This window comes from Apaloderma vittatum, unplaced genomic scaffold (assembly GCF_000703405.1).
Source record: "Apaloderma vittatum isolate BGI_N311 unplaced genomic scaffold, ASM70340v1 scaffold42559, whole genome shotgun sequence".
Taxonomy (NCBI): Eukaryota; Metazoa; Chordata; class Aves; order Trogoniformes; family Trogonidae; genus Apaloderma; species Apaloderma vittatum.
This window is the reverse complement of record NW_009737805.1, coordinates 44,656-65,656: the sequence shown is the minus strand read 5'-3', so window position 1 is coordinate 65,656 and position 21,001 is coordinate 44,656. Positions and strand designations below refer to the sequence as shown.

Below are 21,001 nucleotides of genomic sequence, written 5' to 3'. Positions count from 1 at the left end.
CTGGTCCCTGGTTTCCCGAGCAAATTCCTTGTTTTATCATGTAATTCCTTGTTTTATCATGTAATAGTTTCTTGATGTTCCAAACTTGTCGTTGGTTGTAGCTCAGTTTTCACTATGAAGAAATAGCACTATGAAGAAATAGCACTTTAGAAATTAATGTCTATATTAAGAATTGATTTACCATTGAAAACAAAACACATCATGAAAATACGATTTAAATTATCTGCCCTTTATCTCTTCCAGCCTCGGTTACTTAGCTTTTCTAAGAGGAGACTCCAGAACCGCTCTGGGCAGCCTGTGCCAGTGCTCTGTCACCCTCACAGTAAAGAAGTTTCTCCTCATGTTGAGGTGGAACTTCCTATGTTCTAACTTAAACCCATTTCTTGTTCTCTTGCTGGGCTGTTATCTTGTTTTTACCATCCCTGATGATGGCAAGTAGGATCCTGTTGTGTTTCTATCCCCAGAGGACTCAGCTGGGGAAGATTCTGCTTCCTTATCATGAGTAGAGGTAAAGGTCTTGACAATAATGACAAATTTAAAAATAATGATGCACTTAAAAATGTATCATTATGTCTCAAAGCATAATTAAGTCACATTACTGTTCAAATGTCAACCTCTGCTTATTATTTAATTATAAACTTGAGGTTTAGGCTTTTTTTCCCTTGTAAAAAATGCTACCCTGCAGAACACACCTTACTCAAATGGCAACAACTAATCACCCCTGCAGAGCCTTACCTTTAGAGATAGCTAATAAAAGAAAGAATCACAAGAGCAGCCTTTGGTTTTATAAAACTGGTAGTATTAGCACTGATAATGAGCAGATGTTCCGACCATGCTTAATGTAACACTTGGTTGTTCTGTAATCACTGTTTCTCTTCATTTAGCCACCAGATAATGGGCCTCCACCATTACCAACATCTTCCCTTCCTGAAGGCTACTATGAAGAGGCAGTGCCACTTAGTCCTGGGAAGGCTCCAGAGTACATCACTTCCAGTGAGTAATGTATTTCCAGACCAGTTTCTGACAAATTGTTAATTCCAGTGTCCTTCAACTTTTTTAGTTTTTGACAGCTACATCTCCGTTAGTGCTGTGGTGATATGTCGTAAGTGTGATTCAACCATTTGGGGCTGGTTCTGATTATCCTCACGAGCCATGCATTGATTTGGTTTGCGGAACTGGTTTGGTGGGCACAAACCAGGCTCCTTTTAGAGGAAACAACCTGGAGCTTAAGTCAGGTGCACATAAACATGTTTCAGCTGCTACTGGAAATAGAGGGTCCAAATCAGCCACTGCTCTTTTGGACAACTTTGAACTATAAAGGTGGTGGGAGCATTGAACCAGAAATCCAGAGTTAAGTATTATTCAGAGTAATCCCCTCTAAAGTGGTGGTACTGTAAATGTGGATGTCTCAGAAACTGGTTCTGATCTACTGGTATGCCTCCGTCGCACTGAATCACTCACTGAAGTAGACAAAAACAAAAAAGAAACTGTTGTAAAGATGCAGTTTGCAGCATTTCTGATAACACGTTATGGAGAGGGATAAATCAATCATCCTGGCTCCCACAAGACATGTTTGATGCACATGACCATATTTTTGTGACTATACATTCAGTGCAAAAGACAGAGGCTTTCCTCCCAACTGACCCCCAGAACGTCCTTCTGCAACACACAAACGTTCTTTCTCACATCCAAATACTTATTCAAAGACCTATGCACTTAATCAGATATGCTGAGAGTGTGCTGATGAAACATTGAAATGACTGCTGTGAGCATGTACACAGGGTCAGTCAACAGGACGTTATGTACCAAAGAATTGCAAAGATTTTCCTTTTTGCTCTTTTTTTATTGACTGGGGTAATTTATTACCTGTGTATGGCTGACGTATCACTAATCATTATTTTCTATGGCTCAAAGATTAAAGGCATATCTTCCCCCATTTTATAGCCATTTTTGTTATTTGAACCAGAACAAATGAATAAAATATCTCTGATCTCAAAACATGCATAGGAATTACCTTAAAACATTATTTACTCATTTGCACGCCTCACAAACTGAGGTTATTGGGGAGCTCTTAATTTACCTGGGAGATTCAATGTAAAAAAGAGTTTCATATTCTGTAAAGCAAATGAAGGAACATACAGTCTTAGCAGAGCAGCAGAATCACTGCCCTTTTCGTTTCCTTCCTTGAAATGCTGCAGGGTGGTCCTGCTACACCCTGTAATCTGGTGAACTGCTGATTTGTGTTTTGTCATTAAACAAGAGCCATGCTCAGGCAGAAAAATATAAATAGTATGGATATTAATAGCACTGCTAAAGGATCACTTAGGGCAAAAGAAGACAAAATATGAAACTGATTTCTTACTGTACTTAACCATCCAAATCCATAAAAATATTTAGAATATCAGCGTTAAAAGTTCATTCATACAAACATTTAAAAATCTGTTAGTGTAACTTATGGTATCATTTCCTGTGGATTTTGCTGTATTTTTTTATGTCCTAGACTCCTTATCATCTCTGTTTCTGTTCTTCATAGGTGATGAAGTTACTTTCAAATTTAATATGCCATTAGTAATATATCTCCACTCAAACAAAACTTCCACTAAATCCAGTCATGTGGTAATTAAAATAAGCCACCAAAGCAGTGTATTAAAAAAAGATGTAACCTTAGCTGTTCAAATTGTTTGAGATGGAGAAGACCACAAAATAAGTGCTAAAAGTACAAGAAATGCAAAAACACCCTGTTAACTGTTGGGATAGATACCGTAGTCTTAAGTAAACATTCCTATGGAATATTTTTGTAATAGCATTAATAGCAAGGAGACTTGCATACCATGCATCCTATCTGCAAAGACTAACAGGAACTGAGGAAAATTGCAGAATATAGGACATCAAAATGCAATATCTCTAACTTCCCCAAGTTCCTGTAATCTGTTTGTAAACAAACTCTTACATATAGGTGAAAACAAGACTGTGTATGCCTTGTCTGATAACTGTCATTTTAATAAAAGCTGCTGATCTGTAGAATATACCTAAATTCTTAGAGCTATTGCAAATAATGTGAAAGTCCACTATGATTGTCACCCCTTAAGATAGGAAAATTTTGGTGAAGTTAAGGGTGAAAAGCCAATGTCAAAAGAAGCTAGAATAACCAGAAAAAGCAGAAGATGCAAAAAAAAAGGTAAATCAGCAGCATTGGAACATGTTATACCAATGCATCCTAAGTCTTTGAGTCTTGGAGCCTGAAAGCCTTGTTTTGGATGTGATTCAGCAGCTTGGAGAGACATAAAATAGAAGCAGTATGTGGCAAAGAATAGGAAAGTTTCAACCCAGATGATGTGAGTACTCCAAGGTGGTCACCCTTGGTGTGAGTCACACAGCAAACTCTTCTTCTGGCCAGGAGTCCCACAAACCAAGGAGAAGAGGAACATGAGCAGCGTAATGGGCAGGATATGGCAAAAAGTCCCCAGAGATTCCATTAGGCGGTGTGAGGATGGGAGCTGCAGAAGCTCCTGTTGCCTTTCATCCCCCTATAAACAGAGTTTTGGATGAACCTGCAGCTGCTGTGCCCACAGAGTCCCTCTGCTGATCATAGAGCTTACATCTAATGAGAAATCTGCCATTGGACTGCTTGTGAGCCACATAGGAGGGTTCCTATAGGTCATTTAACATGCAGAATTTCAATCTCTACTTTGAAGTCTCAATCAGCACTTCCAACAATTAATTTTTTTTTGAAACTGATAAAACTTACTGTAAGAAGAAAATCATGGGATTCAATGTTGCGAGGAAAAAGCAATTATTTAACCCAGTAACTTTACTGAAAAGAAGGCTAGATTGTTAGATGGGGTTTATGGTAAGAAGAAAAGCAACTTTCTTAATATACAGCAAAAAGATGATTGATAATCTTATCCAAGTTGAAACCTTCTTTTCTGCAGTGTGAAAACATTGAACCATGTCTTAAAGAGGAAGGAGAAGCAATGTGTTAAATCAGATTCATTTTTTGCATCCTTTTGATTGGTTCACTTAAAAGTGCAGATGGGGAAGGCAAATTTGATAGACTGTCCTCTGACAGGAAAGTCTTTGAGTCTGTCATGGAAACATCCCTTCTTAGTGTACACTCAATGTGTAGAAAAAATTACCCAGCTCCACTCTCTTGGGAAGCTTGTATTTGAGGAGTGTCACTCCTGTAGTCATTTTTCAGGTTGAGCTGATGAAAGTTGACCCCCAGACACTCTAACATTGAAAAGATGGTTTCTTATTTTTGAGGAAAAGTCTCATTACTAATTAAACAGAAGAATGCTACCAGAACAGTATTTCCATACCTTAGTATGTGAGTAGTGACCTCTTACTTTTGCTTCTTACCTCAAAAAAGTTTAAGTTTCACAATTACATTATTGCCAAAACTAGAACAAACTCACAAATAAGGTTAAAGAGTATTGTAGAAAGGGAGCAAACATCAAGATGAAGGCTGTGACAGTGACATAGTTGCCAAAAAGATCATTACTACATTGAAAGAAGGGATGGAAAAGTGACGGGCACATAAGTCTTACTTTTTTGAAAAGGGAAAGACAAGAGTGAAAGTTCCCATAGAGGCAGCGACTTTAGGTTATTGCAGCTTGTCCCTTAACACGTGCCCCTGGGAGAAGTCCTTCTTGAAGAAGCTGATTTAATGACTAGACCTTACATGTTCATATTTGGTAGCACCATATGAATCGTTCTGCCTCTGCTTCAAACAGGTTGACAGGCTACTGGGTGTCGGAGGCTGAGTGATGATCTCTCGGGCATCTCTTGATGTTTCTGTGTGAATTTTTTTGGATAGGCACTCCAGAAGGAGTTAGTTTGGTTTGTTTCTGGTTTTGGTGGGTTTTTGTTTAGGCTATTTTCCTCTTTCGTGGGAGGAAGAAGGAAACGATAGATGAAGCAGGAGACCATAGACATGCTTTAAACAAATCTGTAAAACTAAATACTCTAGAATAAATGTTTCCAGATATCTGAGTTTAAACTTCTACCATATTTTTTTTCCATCTTTTTCTAGATTTTTGTAAAGTGAGTGGAAAATTGTAGAGTTAGCCCACTGATAATCATCTGAGGCTTTTACCACTTGCCTGTATGGAGCTGCCCCAAACCAAACACTTCATAGCAGAACTGACCAGAAGACAGCAATTCAATAAAAAACCTAAAAAAGTTTAATTTCATTTCACTTTGGAATGAAGATACACTGTTTTGTACACTTTCACGAAAATAGATATGAGGTCAGAGTGTCTAGTCGTGATTCAGAGATGTGAGGTCTGGGTATATCCCGTTCTGACTATGCATATAGGGAATCCACTCTCTTGTCCTCTTCCCAGTTGTCCCAGGTCTCCTTCTTATATCCCAACTATGTCGTAAATACCTCGCTAAAGCAAATGAGAGATTTTTCTTCCACATTCTGGTCTAAAAATATATCAAAGTCTAATTGAAATATTTAGTTGAAATTTCAGCTGTTAAAAATACTCCAGTCAATTCTCCTTCATGGGAGCATGTGCCAGTGGCTAACAGGCATGCCTTCAAGTGCTCTTATCGAAATCAGGCATAAAACATAAATAAGTAAGTATGGATGGTGGAAGAGGGACTTCTGTGATAATGGTGAATTAATTTTGTAGTTGAGGGCTCTGCTACTGCTGACCGCACTGTTGAAAATGAAAGGCCTGAACAAAGATTGTTTACTTAAAAAGAACCTTGCCATTCCATCACCAAACTTGGAGCAGGATTAAGCTGTTTAGGTTAAGCACACAACAAAATGTTTTTTGCAGAGTGCCTTTAACTCCAGCATAATATGTAGTTCAAGGAACAGCACTGTCTGTTCAATGTTAGTTATATCAGGGTAGGTGCTGTATTTGAGAATTATATGAAATAGATTGATAGGTAGGTCGTTCCCCATAATGTACTCTTCTGACTTTTGTCATATACAGTGTTTGGTTCTTGATATGCTGTACCAATATTGACATTTCTGTGCCTACATTTTGCATTATGCAGTCGAGTATGTTTTCTGTAAAAGAATTACAAAAGATGAATGTATCTGCCACATAATATTTTGAAGATAATCAAACACTACCTAAAATTCTAGCTATGTATTCTCAACTTATTCTTTCAATTAAAATGGCCAAGATGTCAGTATGGGTCTTCTATTGGGGTTGCTGGTTAGCTTAGTTGGTTGGAGCGTGGTGCTGATAATAGCAAGGCCGCGGGTTCGATCCCCGCTCGGTTCCCGTGTGTTGCCTGATCTAGTTGAGAGGCGTCCCTGCCCATGACAGGGAGGTTGGATTAAATGATCTCTAAGGTCCCTTCCAGCCTAGGCCATTCTATGATTCTACAATAAAGTTTCGTTATGGAACAGGGTTCTCGTTCAGTTAACTTAATGTATTAGTACTACTAAGCACTAAAATAGTAATTTATCCATGGCTGATTTTCAAAAGCCTTAACTTAAAATGAACCCTTTAAGATTTTCAGTTATTTCAACATACTTCATGGCTATATGTTTTGACTTGATGTTTTTACATTTTTCATAAAGATTATGACTCAGATGCTATGAGCAGCTCTTATGAATCCTATGACGAAGAGGAGGAGGATGGAAAGGGGAAGAAAATGAGACATCAATGGCCATCTGAGGAGGCCTCTATGGATCTGGTGAAGGATGCAAAAATTTGTGCTTTCCTCCTTAGAAAGAAACGATTTGGACAATGGACCAAACTACTGTGTGTTATCAAAGAAAACAAACTACTGGTAATTTTTTATTTATCTTTTCTGTGTACCTTTTAGATGATGTATTTATTTTTACAAGAATCTGTTTTTTGAAATATATTCTGCAAACCATGGCCAAGGCTACAGTGGCCTTATCAAAGAGTTTGGTCTCCAAGAAGCAGAGAAGCACTGAAATTATAAATTTATTGTGTAGGCACTTAGAACTTCAATTTTTGTTGCGCTTTAGCTTAAACCCAGGCAGTTCCCTCATATTGGAAAGAAAATCTGCCCTATTACCTTCTAACATATTTCATTTTGAAAAAAAAAAAATGCCCAAACTGTAAATCCAATCTTTCATTCCCCATGGACCAAAAAAATCTCATAGGGAGCTTTGTGTATGAACTGTTGATTCAGACCACTGGAGAGAAAAGTCCCTTGTTAGACTGAGAATTCACTTGGCAGCATGTGCCGTGGTGATGTATATGCTTCAAACTAAACCTTTGCCATCTGTTCTGTGGTAATTACAGATGCAGTGTTCACATGATGCACAGCTGCATCATTGAAAGGAAAGAAACAAGCGGATATATTTGTTCCTTAAGCAAATCCGTTATGTTTCTTCCTGGTTGGAGGCACCAGTAAAAGATTCTGTTAAGTTAGTAAATTGTCTGCTCATAAATGTCTCTTTATTTTCTGAAAAGAGGCTAATTGAGGGAAACACTTATTCCTGTGTCATTATAAGCAAACTATATGCTTGTAGTAATAACTAAGTTGGGGTGTTAGGCACTGCCTGTTTTCCTGTCTGGTGCTTCTAACAGTTGTAACTAATTAGGTAACTAATAATTACTGCAATATTGCAAATGTTAAAAGGTGAATAACAGGTGATGGAACGTTTTCTGGAGAACCTTATTATTCTACACTGATACACTCTAGCTTTAGTGTGTTCCCTTTCCAAGTACATTTGTGCTTATGGTGGTATAGGATATAACAAAATATGAAATAGAGGTGTGTGAAATTGAGGTAAGAAGTTTCTGAAAATAGAGTTGGAATGAATTTTGTAGTTTTCAGTGGTTGCTGAGGCTTTAATTTTTGTATTCTCTATTTAAATGTTGAAAAGAATGTTCATTCAGATGCCGGTTTTATTTTATTGTTATAATGCCATTATCCTTAGTCCACATTTTTATCACCATATATCAGGATCATATCAGATTTCAGGACTGTCTGATAACACCTTGAATAAAAGAAAGAGGGAAAGAAACAGATTTGTTTCAAGTCACACACTATTTGTTCTACAGTTATGTTTGTTGTTCTATATAGAAATACGTTACTTTTTTCTATTTTCATTTCCTTTAGCCACTTGTGTGGTCTGAAAAGGATTTTTTTTTTCACTTAGAGATTGTCTTTCAGTAATTCTGTAATTGGGATTAACAAAATGAAAAATCACAATAGGAGTCTAACGACCAAGTTACACAAGATTGGTTTATTGTTTGAAGGAGGATTTAGACATTCAGCTTATGAAATATTCAAGTAAAACAAATAAATGTGCTTAGGGATTAGCAATTGCTTGTGTTATAAATGCAGCTGTCATCATAAAACCAAAATATTTTAATTAGTATTAGACATTAGAAATAACTTCTAGTAGGGAATCTTTTTTGACTTGAAGTCCTTTAATATATAAATATTTCAGGTTTAATAATGTATAATTCTAAGTAAAATATTTAAATTAATATAGAGGGAATTATATGCTGCTTATTGATTCCTAAAATGGCTAATGTTATATGTTTTCAAGATTTCATAGGCTGAAAACTTAATATTTTTTTAATGTTATAAACTTAAAATCTGTGACCAAGCTAGAGTTAATGGGCTTTGGAGAGAGGAGGTTTAAGAGCGATTTCCAGAGGCTGGTTTAGAGTGGCTGTATTTGCTCAGCCTAAGTTGTAGTGTTTATAACACACTTTTAACAGCTACTGTCTTCCCGACAGTTGCATCATGACATGAATGCTACTGCAGACATGCAAAAATTCGTGTGCTTTTCTCTGTTCACATTTATACTCAGCTATTCTGTGTATGCAGATACTAATGAGTCTTCTTTATTAACAGATGCATTTTTTTATTTGCAGGTTCCTCTTTGTTATCAGATACCTTTTTAGCCTTTGTGCTTATTCGTATAAGTGAAAGCCTAATTTACATAAGTATATAAACCAACTCAACATTCATATACACAATGACACATGGTTCTGTAGTCTGGCTCTATGACAGCTTTAGGACCCTCAGCTGTACTGATGTGTTGGAAGGTGGGAATAAAGACTAGGTCTATAGGAGACATGATGTAATGTGGAGCCCATCATCTTTAGATCACCAGTTCAGACATGGAGCAGGTCATCATCAGTGATCTGGCATGAATGAGTGTTCATTTACTAATGAGGGAAAAAGGCATTGGGTAAGTCGTGCATTTTTAGTCAGGAGCTTACAAAGTAAGCTGACTTGGAGATTTATGCAGTTTTGTGCAGTTGTATTGGCTGAAAAAGTGGGACTTTGCCCCGCTTCCACACTGTGACTTTTTTTTTTATTTAGCTCAAGAAAAAAGAAAGCTGGGTAAGACATATGCCAGTGTCTTTGCAGCTGTAGCGTGTAGGCACTGGTATCGATTTGCCTTGATACACTGGGCTGTTGCTGGCAGGCAGGGTAACCAGTCATTAGCTATGCAAGTTTGTGTTGCTGCTACGTGTGAACAGATATCCCAAATCACCCTCTTCCTACCTGATCACAGTCAAGGTTGAGTTATAAGGATAATACAGAGAAGCTTAATGCTCTCCTTATGTTCTGTCTGTCCTGCGATAAAAGATTTCTGTTAGCGTCAATCTGGAAGTGATTTTTCGTTACAGAGGAGATGAGGAGAAATGCAAAGCTGACATTGAGTGAACTCTGTGGTATGTGATGAAGGGGTGCATGAAAAGTAGTAAAAATTAAAAAATTGCATTTCTATATAACAACAGCTTTCCCATAAGGCTCAAAAAGGTGATACCTAACTTCTGAATTTCTCTTGTGTTTACTTAGTGTTACAAAAGTTCCAAGGACCAGCAACCCCAGATGGAGCTGCTCCTGAATGACTGCAGCATCACGTACATTCCCAAAGACAGCAAAAAGAAGAAGCATGAGCTGAAAATCTCGCACCAAGGAGCGGATGCCCTGGTTCTGGCAGTGCAGAGCAAAGAGCAGGCGGAACAGTGGCTAAAGGTAAGGGGGGGATTTCTGACCGGGAACTTTCCCACCCACAAAGAGCCATTGCCTGCTCAGTTGCTGTTAAAAACTGAGATACAGACAGCAACTTTCAGGCAAATTCAGACCGTCTAAATTGGGACTGCAGAAACACAGACTTAATGTTCAGGCCTCAAAGCAATCAGCAATCAATGCAATCAAAGCAATGGGCAGTCAGCAGCCCAGCATTAAGGAGAATTTTCACTGGTTTTCTCTGAAAATTGCACAATAATCTGGCACTGAGAGGAGAGGTGGCTAATTCACTTCTGTCTTCATCTCCAGCTCATTTTCCAGAAGGCTTTGGTGGTTAGGGCATGCTGGTAGCAAACTGAAAGTTCAAACGCGCTGTCAGCCAGGTTGCTTTTTGGTGTATCTGCATAGCTGCCATAGGCTACCCTGCAAAAATTGGGATACCAACATCACAGTCACTTTTTTTAGAAAGGAGGATCTCTGAGGAGATACCTGTTGGAATTGCTCTGGGTGGAGACAAATCCTTCAGCTTCCTAAAGTCAGATCAAGTTTGCTACTCCTGGTTTAGCAACGCGTCATCTGTTATGGTTTGCTCTGGGACTGCAGAATTCTGAGAAATGGGATTTTGTCATCTTCCACTCCTCTCTGTTCAGTGTCTTCAAATGTGGAAATTCCCCATGAAAGGGCTGCAGCTTTAGATCCTAACCAGATTACTAGTATTTATTGTGGACTTTGCCAGTCTCAAATGTGGAGGCCAGTGAAGCAGTGTGGGAAACTATCATGCAGTTTCAGTAACTTGTTTTAAGACCTTGAAATTCAGCTTTTTTAAGACTCATCAAGCATTCTCCATGCTGTGCTTTCTTCGAACCTTATATGGTACTTAGTTTTTCTAAGAATAAATTGTATTTTTCCAAATACAATTGAATTAAATGGTGGAATTTCCTGATGGCAGATAGTTCTTTTGCAGAAGAGGGAGACATAAAATGCAGCTTAAGACGTATCACTTCTGCTGTGGGCTAATTTACTAAACGGAAAATTAACCTCTAATTTTCTGTTGTGCAATATTTGAATGTATCTTTGGGGACAGTTGCAACTTGTATGTGTGCGTGTTTGATTATGACTGCAAATATGTACCTTAGCTTAGAAAATGCACTCTTTGTTGTCTTTTGAATAGAAACTAATCATAGCCATGGATTTGTTAGGCTTCTTCTAACACCAGTATCTTGGTTTATGTTTTAAATCTACCACCCATCCAAGTGTCCCACTAACTCACCTAGAGTTTCAAAAACACTAATTGGAATGGAAAAAAATTCATAAGTCATGTTCTGTTCCAAGGGAATTCTGCTGTAATTAGGTCATAGTAACTGCACCATTATTTCCTGTGTTGTTCTAAACTTGAGTTTAGTAACGCTGAATTCATTGGCATTTATCAGACTTGCTTTCATAAAAATTTTTGTGTTTTTTTGTTTTTCAAAATTGTACATAAAGTCTTCCCCACACAGGCAGACAGAGTGGTGCTAATGTTTCCATATCCTGCTACTTAAAAAAAAAAGAAAAAGAAAAAGATTTTGTAAGGTTGCATGTTAACCAAGTTGAGCATGCCGAGGGTGAATGGCCAGACAGTATTTTATCTGCAAAGCATTTGGAGACAGTCTGACAGCAATTTATTTAGTTCCTTCATGCTGCAAATCTCTCTATTAATAAAAACCCTTTTATGTACATGGCAGCGCTACTTTACACTCAACTTGCAGTCCTCAGAGCTGCTGCTGCATTCTGTTCCTTGTAGTACAAGTTACCTATACAACCTCTAATCAAAAATGGTTTGTTCAGTTTTTGCAACAGCTCCAATGTTTCCAAGAAATATATTTTTTGAGGAAAAAAAAGGCGCAACAAACATTGGGGTTTTGTATTTTAAAAATGAAGAAATTTTTTTTTAATTATTACAAAAATAATTATTTTTCATTCATTCAAGCTGTATTTAAAATAAGCTTCTGAAAATTGTGTGTGGCTTTATGCAGGAAGTTCCTATACTGAGGACAGGATTACTGATCTGTCTTGGGAGAAGCAGTCTGAGCTTTCCCTGCCTGTCAGTCACAGGACCAGGGTCCTCTGCCACGCTCTACTACATATGACTGATTTCTGTAGTTAATAAACTGGGCAGACTGACAATGAGAAAGGTCTCTGCAACCACATTTTTAGATCATAAGATGCCTTTTTTGTCAAAGATACTGGACCAATATGTGCCAGTGGAGCCAGGTTATCACTTAGGAACACTGGGTTCTCTGAAAAGCTCAAAATTGCTTAGGAGGCCAGATTTTCCTATGGAAGCTAAACCAGATGACTTTTTTAAGGTCAGCTGTAATCTGTATCAAATATGTTTACTTAAGCAAATGATTTTAAACTATCTATTGGAAGATAAGTGCAAAATAAATGCAAAATTTTTAGACCCTTTTTGTAAAGATGATACCCAAAAGCCCCCAGCTGATAAACCTAGTGCAAATTGAAGTCTAGACTGGAAACTACAAAGGGAGTTTCAGTTTTACTAGCTAACAAATGCTTGATGAAAAAAGATAGCTGATGTCACCAAAGAGCCTGTCAAGATTTCAGAGCAAGGAGTGTAGCTAGTATGAATTCAGGCTAGAGCTGAGATCATAGCAGTAATATGGCGGGTGGTGGAATTTTCCAGACATGAGTGCTAAAATGATCCCACAAAAATGTACATGAAAAAATGTGTGCAGTTACACACTCTGACCCAAAAATGAGCTTTTTCCATGCACGCTTGAGTATATGTGCATCTGTGTGTGCCTTTGTGCGTTTGTGGTCAAGTAAAGTCTTAAATCTGCCTGTTTGTCTCAGTCCATCCAACGGACTGGTGAGACTACACTGTTTTGTCAGCATGTCTGGGAAATGATACATGAAAAATAAAAAGACTGGTAAGAACACGACATTACAAGAAGATGCTTGTTTAGTGGCTGCATTCATACAGATGAATGAGTTCTGTGTGCAGGACCTTCAAGCTACGCCACAGAAAACTGTTCTTAATATTAAAAATACATGGATGCCAAAGAAATTAAGTTCTGTAGTAACCTGTTGTAGAAGACCAGTAGGGGATGGAAATGGTCATGGCGTCTCATCCCAAGGCCTTCTCTTCCTCTTAGCATCGCCTCCTGCAAAAATGTATTTCTGATTTATCGTGCATGAGAATTAATCTATAATTTTGGAGTACTGGCCTTGATTTTCTTCTTTATCTAATGTTAGGCGCTTTTTGTTGACTTTTCTTTTTACAGAGTGCAGCCATTCTGCAGAAGTCTCTTCAGCTGAGAGTCTTTCAGGCATTAGTAGACATTTGTGCATCTATCATTTTGACAATGTTCAGTCAGTTCTGAACTTGTTGTAGTAAGTGGGATTTTTGCCCTGGAAAACGAGGAAAATCAAGGTTGTGACTGTATCCAGTCATCCAGGGACCCTGAAAGACTCCTCATAGGGCTGTTAATCCAGTTGTCCTACCCTGTTTCTATCTCTGATAACTGCATGTAGTCTCTTGTAAAACTCTTAAAACATCTTTTTATTCATCGCCCTGGGCTTAGTGGGAGGAGTCAAGTATCTTCTGGGCTCCGATCTTAGCATGGATTGAGTTTTACTAAAGAGTAAACTACTGACAGAGCTCTTTCTTCCTAGTTTAAATCAACACAAAACTGAGCTTTGAAGTGTAAACACTGTGTGGTTGGGTTTACTTTCTATGGGAATTTGCAGGTTGAGATCTCAAAACACTTCAAACATTACTTTCTTGGCTTAAGTAGCGTTCCCCAAAGAGGTTATTATCTCCATTTTGTTGCTGAGTAAAATGCTGAATGATCGTGCCTTAAAATTGACTGGAAAAATTGTGCTTGAGGGTGCGTACTCGGTACAAGTGATTTGCGTATAATGTTTGTTAGTTTATAAGTAGCTTCAGGAACATACCGTGTCCCAAGACATTTGGGCTGGGTTCATTCTCCACTGCAGATCATCACCAGCAGTGAAGGCTTTCCAAACTGCATTAAACTTCCCAGGAGGATTAATAGGACAATCGGACACCCTTGTCATCGCAAAGGGATGGGTTCAGGTACCTTGGTACAAGTCAAAGCAAGTTCAGTATGTTTGCATAAGTGTTATTTAGGGCCTAACCTGGAGATACGACAGACCAAGCTGCGTGTGAGAGCTTTGCCCAGGCTGCTGGGCTGCTGCCAGCGTGCTCTGACAGAGCCAGGGGACACCGGCATGGCTGTGAACGGGAGGGTGTTTGTGTGACTGGCACCACAGAAAACAATATGTTATTTAAAAAAACAGATCTGTATGTACATTAAAAAAAACACTGTCACAACTACCAGTAAATAAAAGAGTTTTCTTTAGCTTCTTGGCTAAAATCACAAATAAGGCTGTAGCAGATCTTGCATCAGAACCCAGGAAGGTTGAGACTTGGTCCCAAGTTTTCCCCACTAGGTAGAATTTCTTCTCTCCCCTCCTCGCAGCTTTGGATGGAAAATTATTTAAATCATACCTACTTCAGATGTATGGTCTCACAAGGGGTCTGCAGCTCTGCACTGCCCAGGCTGGGGATGCAGTTCCCCTTGCACAAGGCACCTCTGCCCTTGCAGCAGCAATGCCTCCAGCTGCCCTCCCCAGCCACCCAAGCACCTCCTTCCCTGGGCTCTCCCTGATCCAGTGGCCATATATGGGAATAATACAGGAGAAATGATACAGAGGTTGTCTTGGTTGAATATGTCAGAAAAGTATTTTTAAGGGGATGTACAGGCACTAAAGATAGGCTTGCTGGCTGTTGGTCTGCTAGAATCTCATTCCCACTTTGCTCTGACAGACCAGAATAAGGCAGAAAGGTGAATCTTTGCAGGCTAGGCAATACCTGAGAATGATATTTTCCAGTACAGAAGATAAAGGAGGTTTCATTTTGAGATTTGAAGCATTGCCTATGGTGTAAATAATTTCTGCTTTTCCTCTGATTTGTGCAGGTAAACTTCTTGGGGCATTTCTTCTGTGCAAAATGCTAAAAGAGTTTTGGTACTCTCTTAATGAGGAGGAGATTGATATTAACATGTAGCGTGTAAGGGTCCAATAGAATTTAGTCATGCCAAAATGACGGAGAGCCCCAGAACATCAGTACTTCTCCAGCACTGAAAAAGGAGTGTTTCAGGAATGAACAATACTGAGTTACATCTGGAGCCAAACCCTTTTCCCTCTGCTGTGTTTTGCATAAGCAGATAAGCTTTACCATATTCCTATCTTCAGGGTTAAGCAGCAGAGACGGGGGGCCGTTTCTAGCAATTCCCGTGTTTGTGAAACATGTGAGTAGATGAGAATGAGGGGGTGGCTTGGCTGGATGGATTTCTAGCCTGGTTATGTATGGAAGTGAATAAAGTGTGCAGTCTGGCCATCAGCTTTCTTCCTAATCTCTTTGGAACTCGATCGTATTAAAAGTGTGAGCTTCTCCTATGACTTTCATGAAAACATGAGATGAGATGAGATGAGATGAGATGAGATGAGATGAGATGAGATGAGATGAGATGAGATGAGATGAGATGAGATGAGATGAGATGAGACGCTGTGATTGCATCCCTGTGGTAAGCACAGTCTGTGGCCTGAACTCATCCCACAGTATCCACCAGGACAGAGGTCTCCAAGCTCCTCAAATGCAGGATGACCGTCAGTCTTATTCCTTATCAAGTCCCAAAGAGATCAACCACAAGGAATCAGTACTTTAGCTCAGGATCTCAGGATTTTTTAGTTTTCTCTCTGGCAGCATATGGCTGGCAAGCAGCTGGCTTTCTGGTTTTACTGCATAGCCTGTGCTTTTCATCTGAAGTGCAGACCTTTAAAGGTAGCTGTGAAAATCTAATTTAATTCTTATGACTTAGCGTGTACAAAGAATAAATGCCGGGCAAGTATTTTGCCTCCAGTCCTGCTGTGTAATTTAGAATAAGACACAAGAATTACAGAAATTTGTACGTGAGTGGAGGTATGAAAGTTTCATAGTAAATGTTAATGCTTGTGTAGTAAGGTAGTTTTAAAGATAAGTGTTCCAGACACACCAGAAATTCCACTGACTTCACCCGTCATTGCCAGTGCCTCGGGGCAGGGAATCTTTCCAGTTTTCTACGTGCAAATATTTCCCCTCTATTCCTCGTGTCACTGCACTCAGTGCAACACACCGGTGTATGTCCTGATGCAGCTGGAGATCCAAGACTTTTCTATAACATACCTAAGGAATAATGTATTTCAGACTGCACAAGCCTTCTCCAGGTCTGCACTTGAAAGAGGTAGTTCTGCAGTCTGCTAATTGTAACATTGTGGTGGAAATTGTGGTGTTTGTAATGCTTGCCGTTGAGTAACAGAAGATTATCTTGAATGTATTTAGTTTTGTGGATATCCAAAGATCTGAAGGGTCTTCAGTTTTCTGATTGCATTTGCTCATATATTCTAAATATTTGAATACATACTTTGTTTGTGGTCTCAGTTTGATTTTCCTGTGTGTGTATGTAATGTGCAGAGGCATTTGTGGTGAGAAGGGAATGATTTCCCTTCTCTAATGTGTGAGAAAACTTAAACTATTAGTGGAGTATGTGCCATTACAAAGTATTCTTAGTATAGCCTTCCGGATTATGCTGTTTTGTTAAAAATAAAACATTCGAGGATTTCTTGTATTTGCTTTCTTAGTTTTGGAGCCATTGAGAGACATTTATTCATATTTTCACACGTTTCATTGCAATGGATAAAAGTTTACTGACCTCCTTTCCCCACTCTAAATCACAAATAATTTTAATTGAAAATAGTGTTCTTTTGTTTTGATATGTCTCCAGGAGATGAGACATAGAAAAAAATGACAAGATTCAGTCTTGTGATTGAAATTATGCAAGTTGGCAACACTGGTGGAATCTTTTATCCTTAAAATTTTAAGTTAAAGCTATAAGCATGTGAAAACCATGTTTATAATGGCAGCTCTCTGCAAACTTAATTACAGAGAGTGCATCCAGGCAACCATTGTACATTAAAGGCATTTCATCCTAGTGAGCTGTAGAAATATGAGTTTTATGCTGTGCATCAAACACAATTATTTTGCAGACAGGTGATGAGCAAGTCTTTGCCAGTGAACCCCTTGAACCCAAATGAAGTGCTGGATCCTTGAATATGCATTTACTTCAGATCTTGCCATGAGCTTTCGTTTTATTTTTTTTAATCAAAATTTAATTACAACCCAACTAAACACTTTAACTACTCCTTAAATATGTGAGGTATGATAAGAAACGGATTTACTTGAGTGCATGACTTTGCACATACTATTCAGTTAGTGCTGCCAAATCATTTCCCTCTGTTCTGTCTGTAACTCCCATTACTATCTGCCTTTGCCAAAATTAACTAACTGTGTGGTGTGAGCAGATGCTGAAAACATGAACCATTGAATCAGGGTCATGCAGGAGACAGAAATGAATGTTCCCAGAAATTGTACAGTCACATTAGGAGGAAAACAGCAGTGTACTTACACCATACTGAGGATCAGCAATTGAAAATAAAACAACACACATAAAAAAATCTTACGATTTTGGGGAATTTAGAGCTACGTTTAACTCTGAGGTGCAAATGCTTTGCAGCAGATGTACCTAAATTTTCTGTTACAGAGGGCACCAAGTGCCATGAAATACTGTGCTTATGATTCTGGGACAAGGAAGTTCACATGGCCAAGGAAGGACACTGAAGGATTTTAATATACTATTTCGGAAATAAAAGTGTATGTTTATTTCTCTGCTCTGCTTAATTTTTTTTTATGTGGCGTTGAGTGATTTAATCCTTCTTTTGTTCCTGAGTTCTCCACCTGTAAAATGGGGATGATGCTCTTTCTTTTTTATGGCATATAATGCCTGTAATTTATGATGTACTCTTGAGTTGTAGCAATAGGGTCGTTGTAAGCCCATAAATATTTGGGTTTTTAGCTTTACCCTTAAAGGAAACTTCAGTGCTGTGAAAGGACAATCTGGTGCCATTTTTAATTCTTCAACAGCTTCCACATGAACTGTGTTCAGTTCGGAACTAAAAAGATACTGTTGTTTTACTTTTCCTCTCCTTGAAAGAAATCTAGATTTTGACAGTTAGCGAATGGCTGTTTTCCCCGGAACTGGGAGTTCTCAGGGCAGATCCTCCTCTCTCAGCCAGGCTTGCTCTGAACAGTGTAAAGGGAGGAGCTGGATATGTAAACATACACATTTATATGTAAAGAGGAAAGTTTGCCTGTCTAGTGATCATGCTTCCAGCGGAGTAGGATGCCTTCCTTTCTTAGCTCACTTGGCTCTGCCATCCTTGCATGGCTGTAATCAGCAATGTAGAGCTCAGCACTCCCTCAGCATGAGTGTGGATGGAGAGTCAGGACCTGCTCTTATCAGCATAAGAAGTTTCAGACTGATAATAGGCTGGCAGTTACCTCCCAAGAGACAGAAAACTTAATTATGTTCACAGGGAATCATCAAATGCCTTAACTCATCACATATTTTTACATTTTTATAGTTTCAGGGTTTTAAGTTCCTCAAATTCTATACAAAAAAATCTCAGTGAGTTCCCAGTTCTAGATTTCTTACATTTTTTAAAAGCAGGTGATGCCATTCCCATTTCCTACAAACAGTTAATTTGACCTATACCTTTATGTCAGTGTGCAAGTATAATACAGAAATGCCGCGAAATACCACTCTACAGCAGTAACAATAAGTCAATCAGCATTCTGTTAGTTCTCCAGCAACAAAAAAAGATAATCTGGGTAGTGTATTGTGCAAAATTTTTGTCCTTTGACTTGCGGGACCTTGGATTTAATCCTACTTTTTCCGTCATCGTAATGAAATTAATTCGGTGGTGTCAGCTGAGTTTATATTGCAAAGCTAGCATGTGGAAAGCAGCAGTGCTGTTGATTTCTTTACTCAGGAGAGCCTTGGAGCTCCGCTTGTCTAGAAACTGAAACCTTCCAGCTCCAGACATCATGTCTCCTCCAAGTCACAAGTGAAATGACTTGGGGAGGCAGCGTGGAGAAGTTGGTGTAGTGGCAGCCTGCCTGACACCTGCCAGCCTAGTCAATGTCTGTGTGATTCTCCTTCTCATCTCCATATATAATTTCTCTGATTTATATTTTATGAATAATTAATGAGTTTTGCCCTGTCTCCTAAGGTTATAAAGGATGTGTGCAGCAACTGCACGGGAGCTGTAGACTCTGATGGGCCATTGTCTAGTTCTCCAGTTCACAAGACGGAGCTGGAAAAGGTAAAAGTTATCAAAATGATGAATTCAACATTCCTTATGATTACTATGAGGCACCACTAGACTCTGAGTTTAAATACTTGCTGACTTGTGCTGCTGTTTTAGAATTTTAGTCCCTATGTTGTTTTTGTGTGTTTGTGCACACACCCTGCAGAGCTCAGGCTTCTGCCACGGCTGTTCATTGGGTCACCAACAGCCAGCAGGCTGGCTCATGTCCATCAGCAGCTTCTCTTGCCCCATGCAGAAGGGCACAGGCTAAGCAGGTCTGATGTGTGTGCTGAGATGCAGGCATGTTCTCTGTGAAATGCAAAGAGCAAGCAGGGATGTGACTCTCAGGGAAAAGAATCTGAAGATTATACAAAAACTTTAAGAGAAAGTCTTTTGTTTGGGAGAATTTAGTTCTCCTGAAGAGCTCCCTGGGCATGCTGAGGTCACTTTTTGGCAGACCCTTTCAAGCATTTGTGCCTCAATAGAGAAGCTTGGCTATTCACACGTGGTTGTCTTTGCTGCCTTGACTCAGCAGGATATGAGAGCAAAAATTAGGAGAGGGAACAGCTCTGAAGTGAATGAGCAGCAAATTAATAGCATCGATTTAAGTCCCTGCTCTTTTAAGGCATCTTTAAAGTCTCACTGACAAAGTTTTTGTGACCAAGTTCCTGGTGTCAATTCTACCCTTGCGGTGGAAGGATGATGCTGTCAGTCATGTTCTGTCGCTTTGCACTTGGGAAACTTAAGAGCAAAGCATGTTCCATGACAGCTCAGACCTCCTGATTTCACAAGCGTGTGTTTGCATGCTTGCACACACCTGCACAGTATTAACTGAAAGTGTCATAAAATAGTGGTTTTCTAAAATGCACGCCATAAAAAAGGGCTGCAAAACATCTCATCTAGTTTTTTTGTGTGATAATCTGTACCATCTTTGTCGCTTCACCACTTGTGAGTACTGTCATTGCCAAAACCATGCTGGCATAAGCTCTATACTGCTTCATCTCACATCTCATGCACAAGCATTTTAGAGTAATCAGTGCTAAGAATTTATTTCAAAAGCCTTTTTTTGCACATACTAGAATTATTAAAGCACCTTACCGGAATGCATTATTTTCTGATCAGTTGTAATTGTAATTGCATATACGAAGTATTATTTAAAGAAATAATTTTTTAATTATTTGTCTCATACATGTAAATGTTCACTCATGACCCTTCGTTTGGCAAAGGTGCCAACACTGTATGTCAACTAATCTCTTTCTCCCTGCAGAAGTTGTCCTCTGAGAGGCCAAGCTCAGATGGCGAGGGTGCTGTAGAAAATGGCATCGCTACTGTGTGCAATGGGAAAGAACAAGGTATGTCTCAGTTCCAGAGATGCTTGGTGTGAATAATATGTGCATATAGGGAGTGATAGGTAGTGAGATATCTGGCTTTTGTCTCTTAAAAATAGGCAGTGAAGTTTTTAAATATTTTTGTTATGATTCAGTTTAACTTGAAAGCTGAACAATGTCAAGAGCAAATCCTTAAAATTTTGTGCTAACAGAAGACATTTGATGTTATCGTGCAGGTAAAATCAGTACAGTTAGTATAAGAAACAGAATATAGGCATTTTGACTTGGCCTTTTGTGTGTTCAAAAGTACAGTTTTTCAGAGCTTAGATGACCACTATAAGCAACTAACAGTTGCTTTAGTGAGTGTAAATGTATAGTAGCAACATAAGTAGTGGGTGTATAGTTTCTAAAGCATATTATATATGTATGCATACATATATATATGTGTGCGTATGTAA

At 38.8% G+C, this 21,001-nt stretch overlaps 1 protein-coding gene across 1 annotated transcript in view; it reads left to right on the top strand.

Moving 5' to 3' along the window:
* Nucleotides 1–884: 884 nt before the first annotated feature.
* AFAP1 (actin filament associated protein 1) overlaps nt 885–21,001 on the top strand; it is a gene marked incomplete at its 5' end in the record, with an annotated part of 43,422 nt that continues 23,305 nt past the window's right edge. The window contains 5 exons of the mRNA XM_009877428.1: nt 885–993; nt 6,548–6,759; nt 9,772–9,951; nt 19,138–19,230; nt 20,483–20,567. Of these exons, the coding sequence (XP_009875730.1) occupies nt 885–993; nt 6,548–6,759; nt 9,772–9,951; nt 19,138–19,230; nt 20,483–20,567 (679 nt within the window). The remainder of the gene's footprint in view (nt 994–6,547; nt 6,760–9,771; nt 9,952–19,137; nt 19,231–20,482; nt 20,568–21,001) is intronic.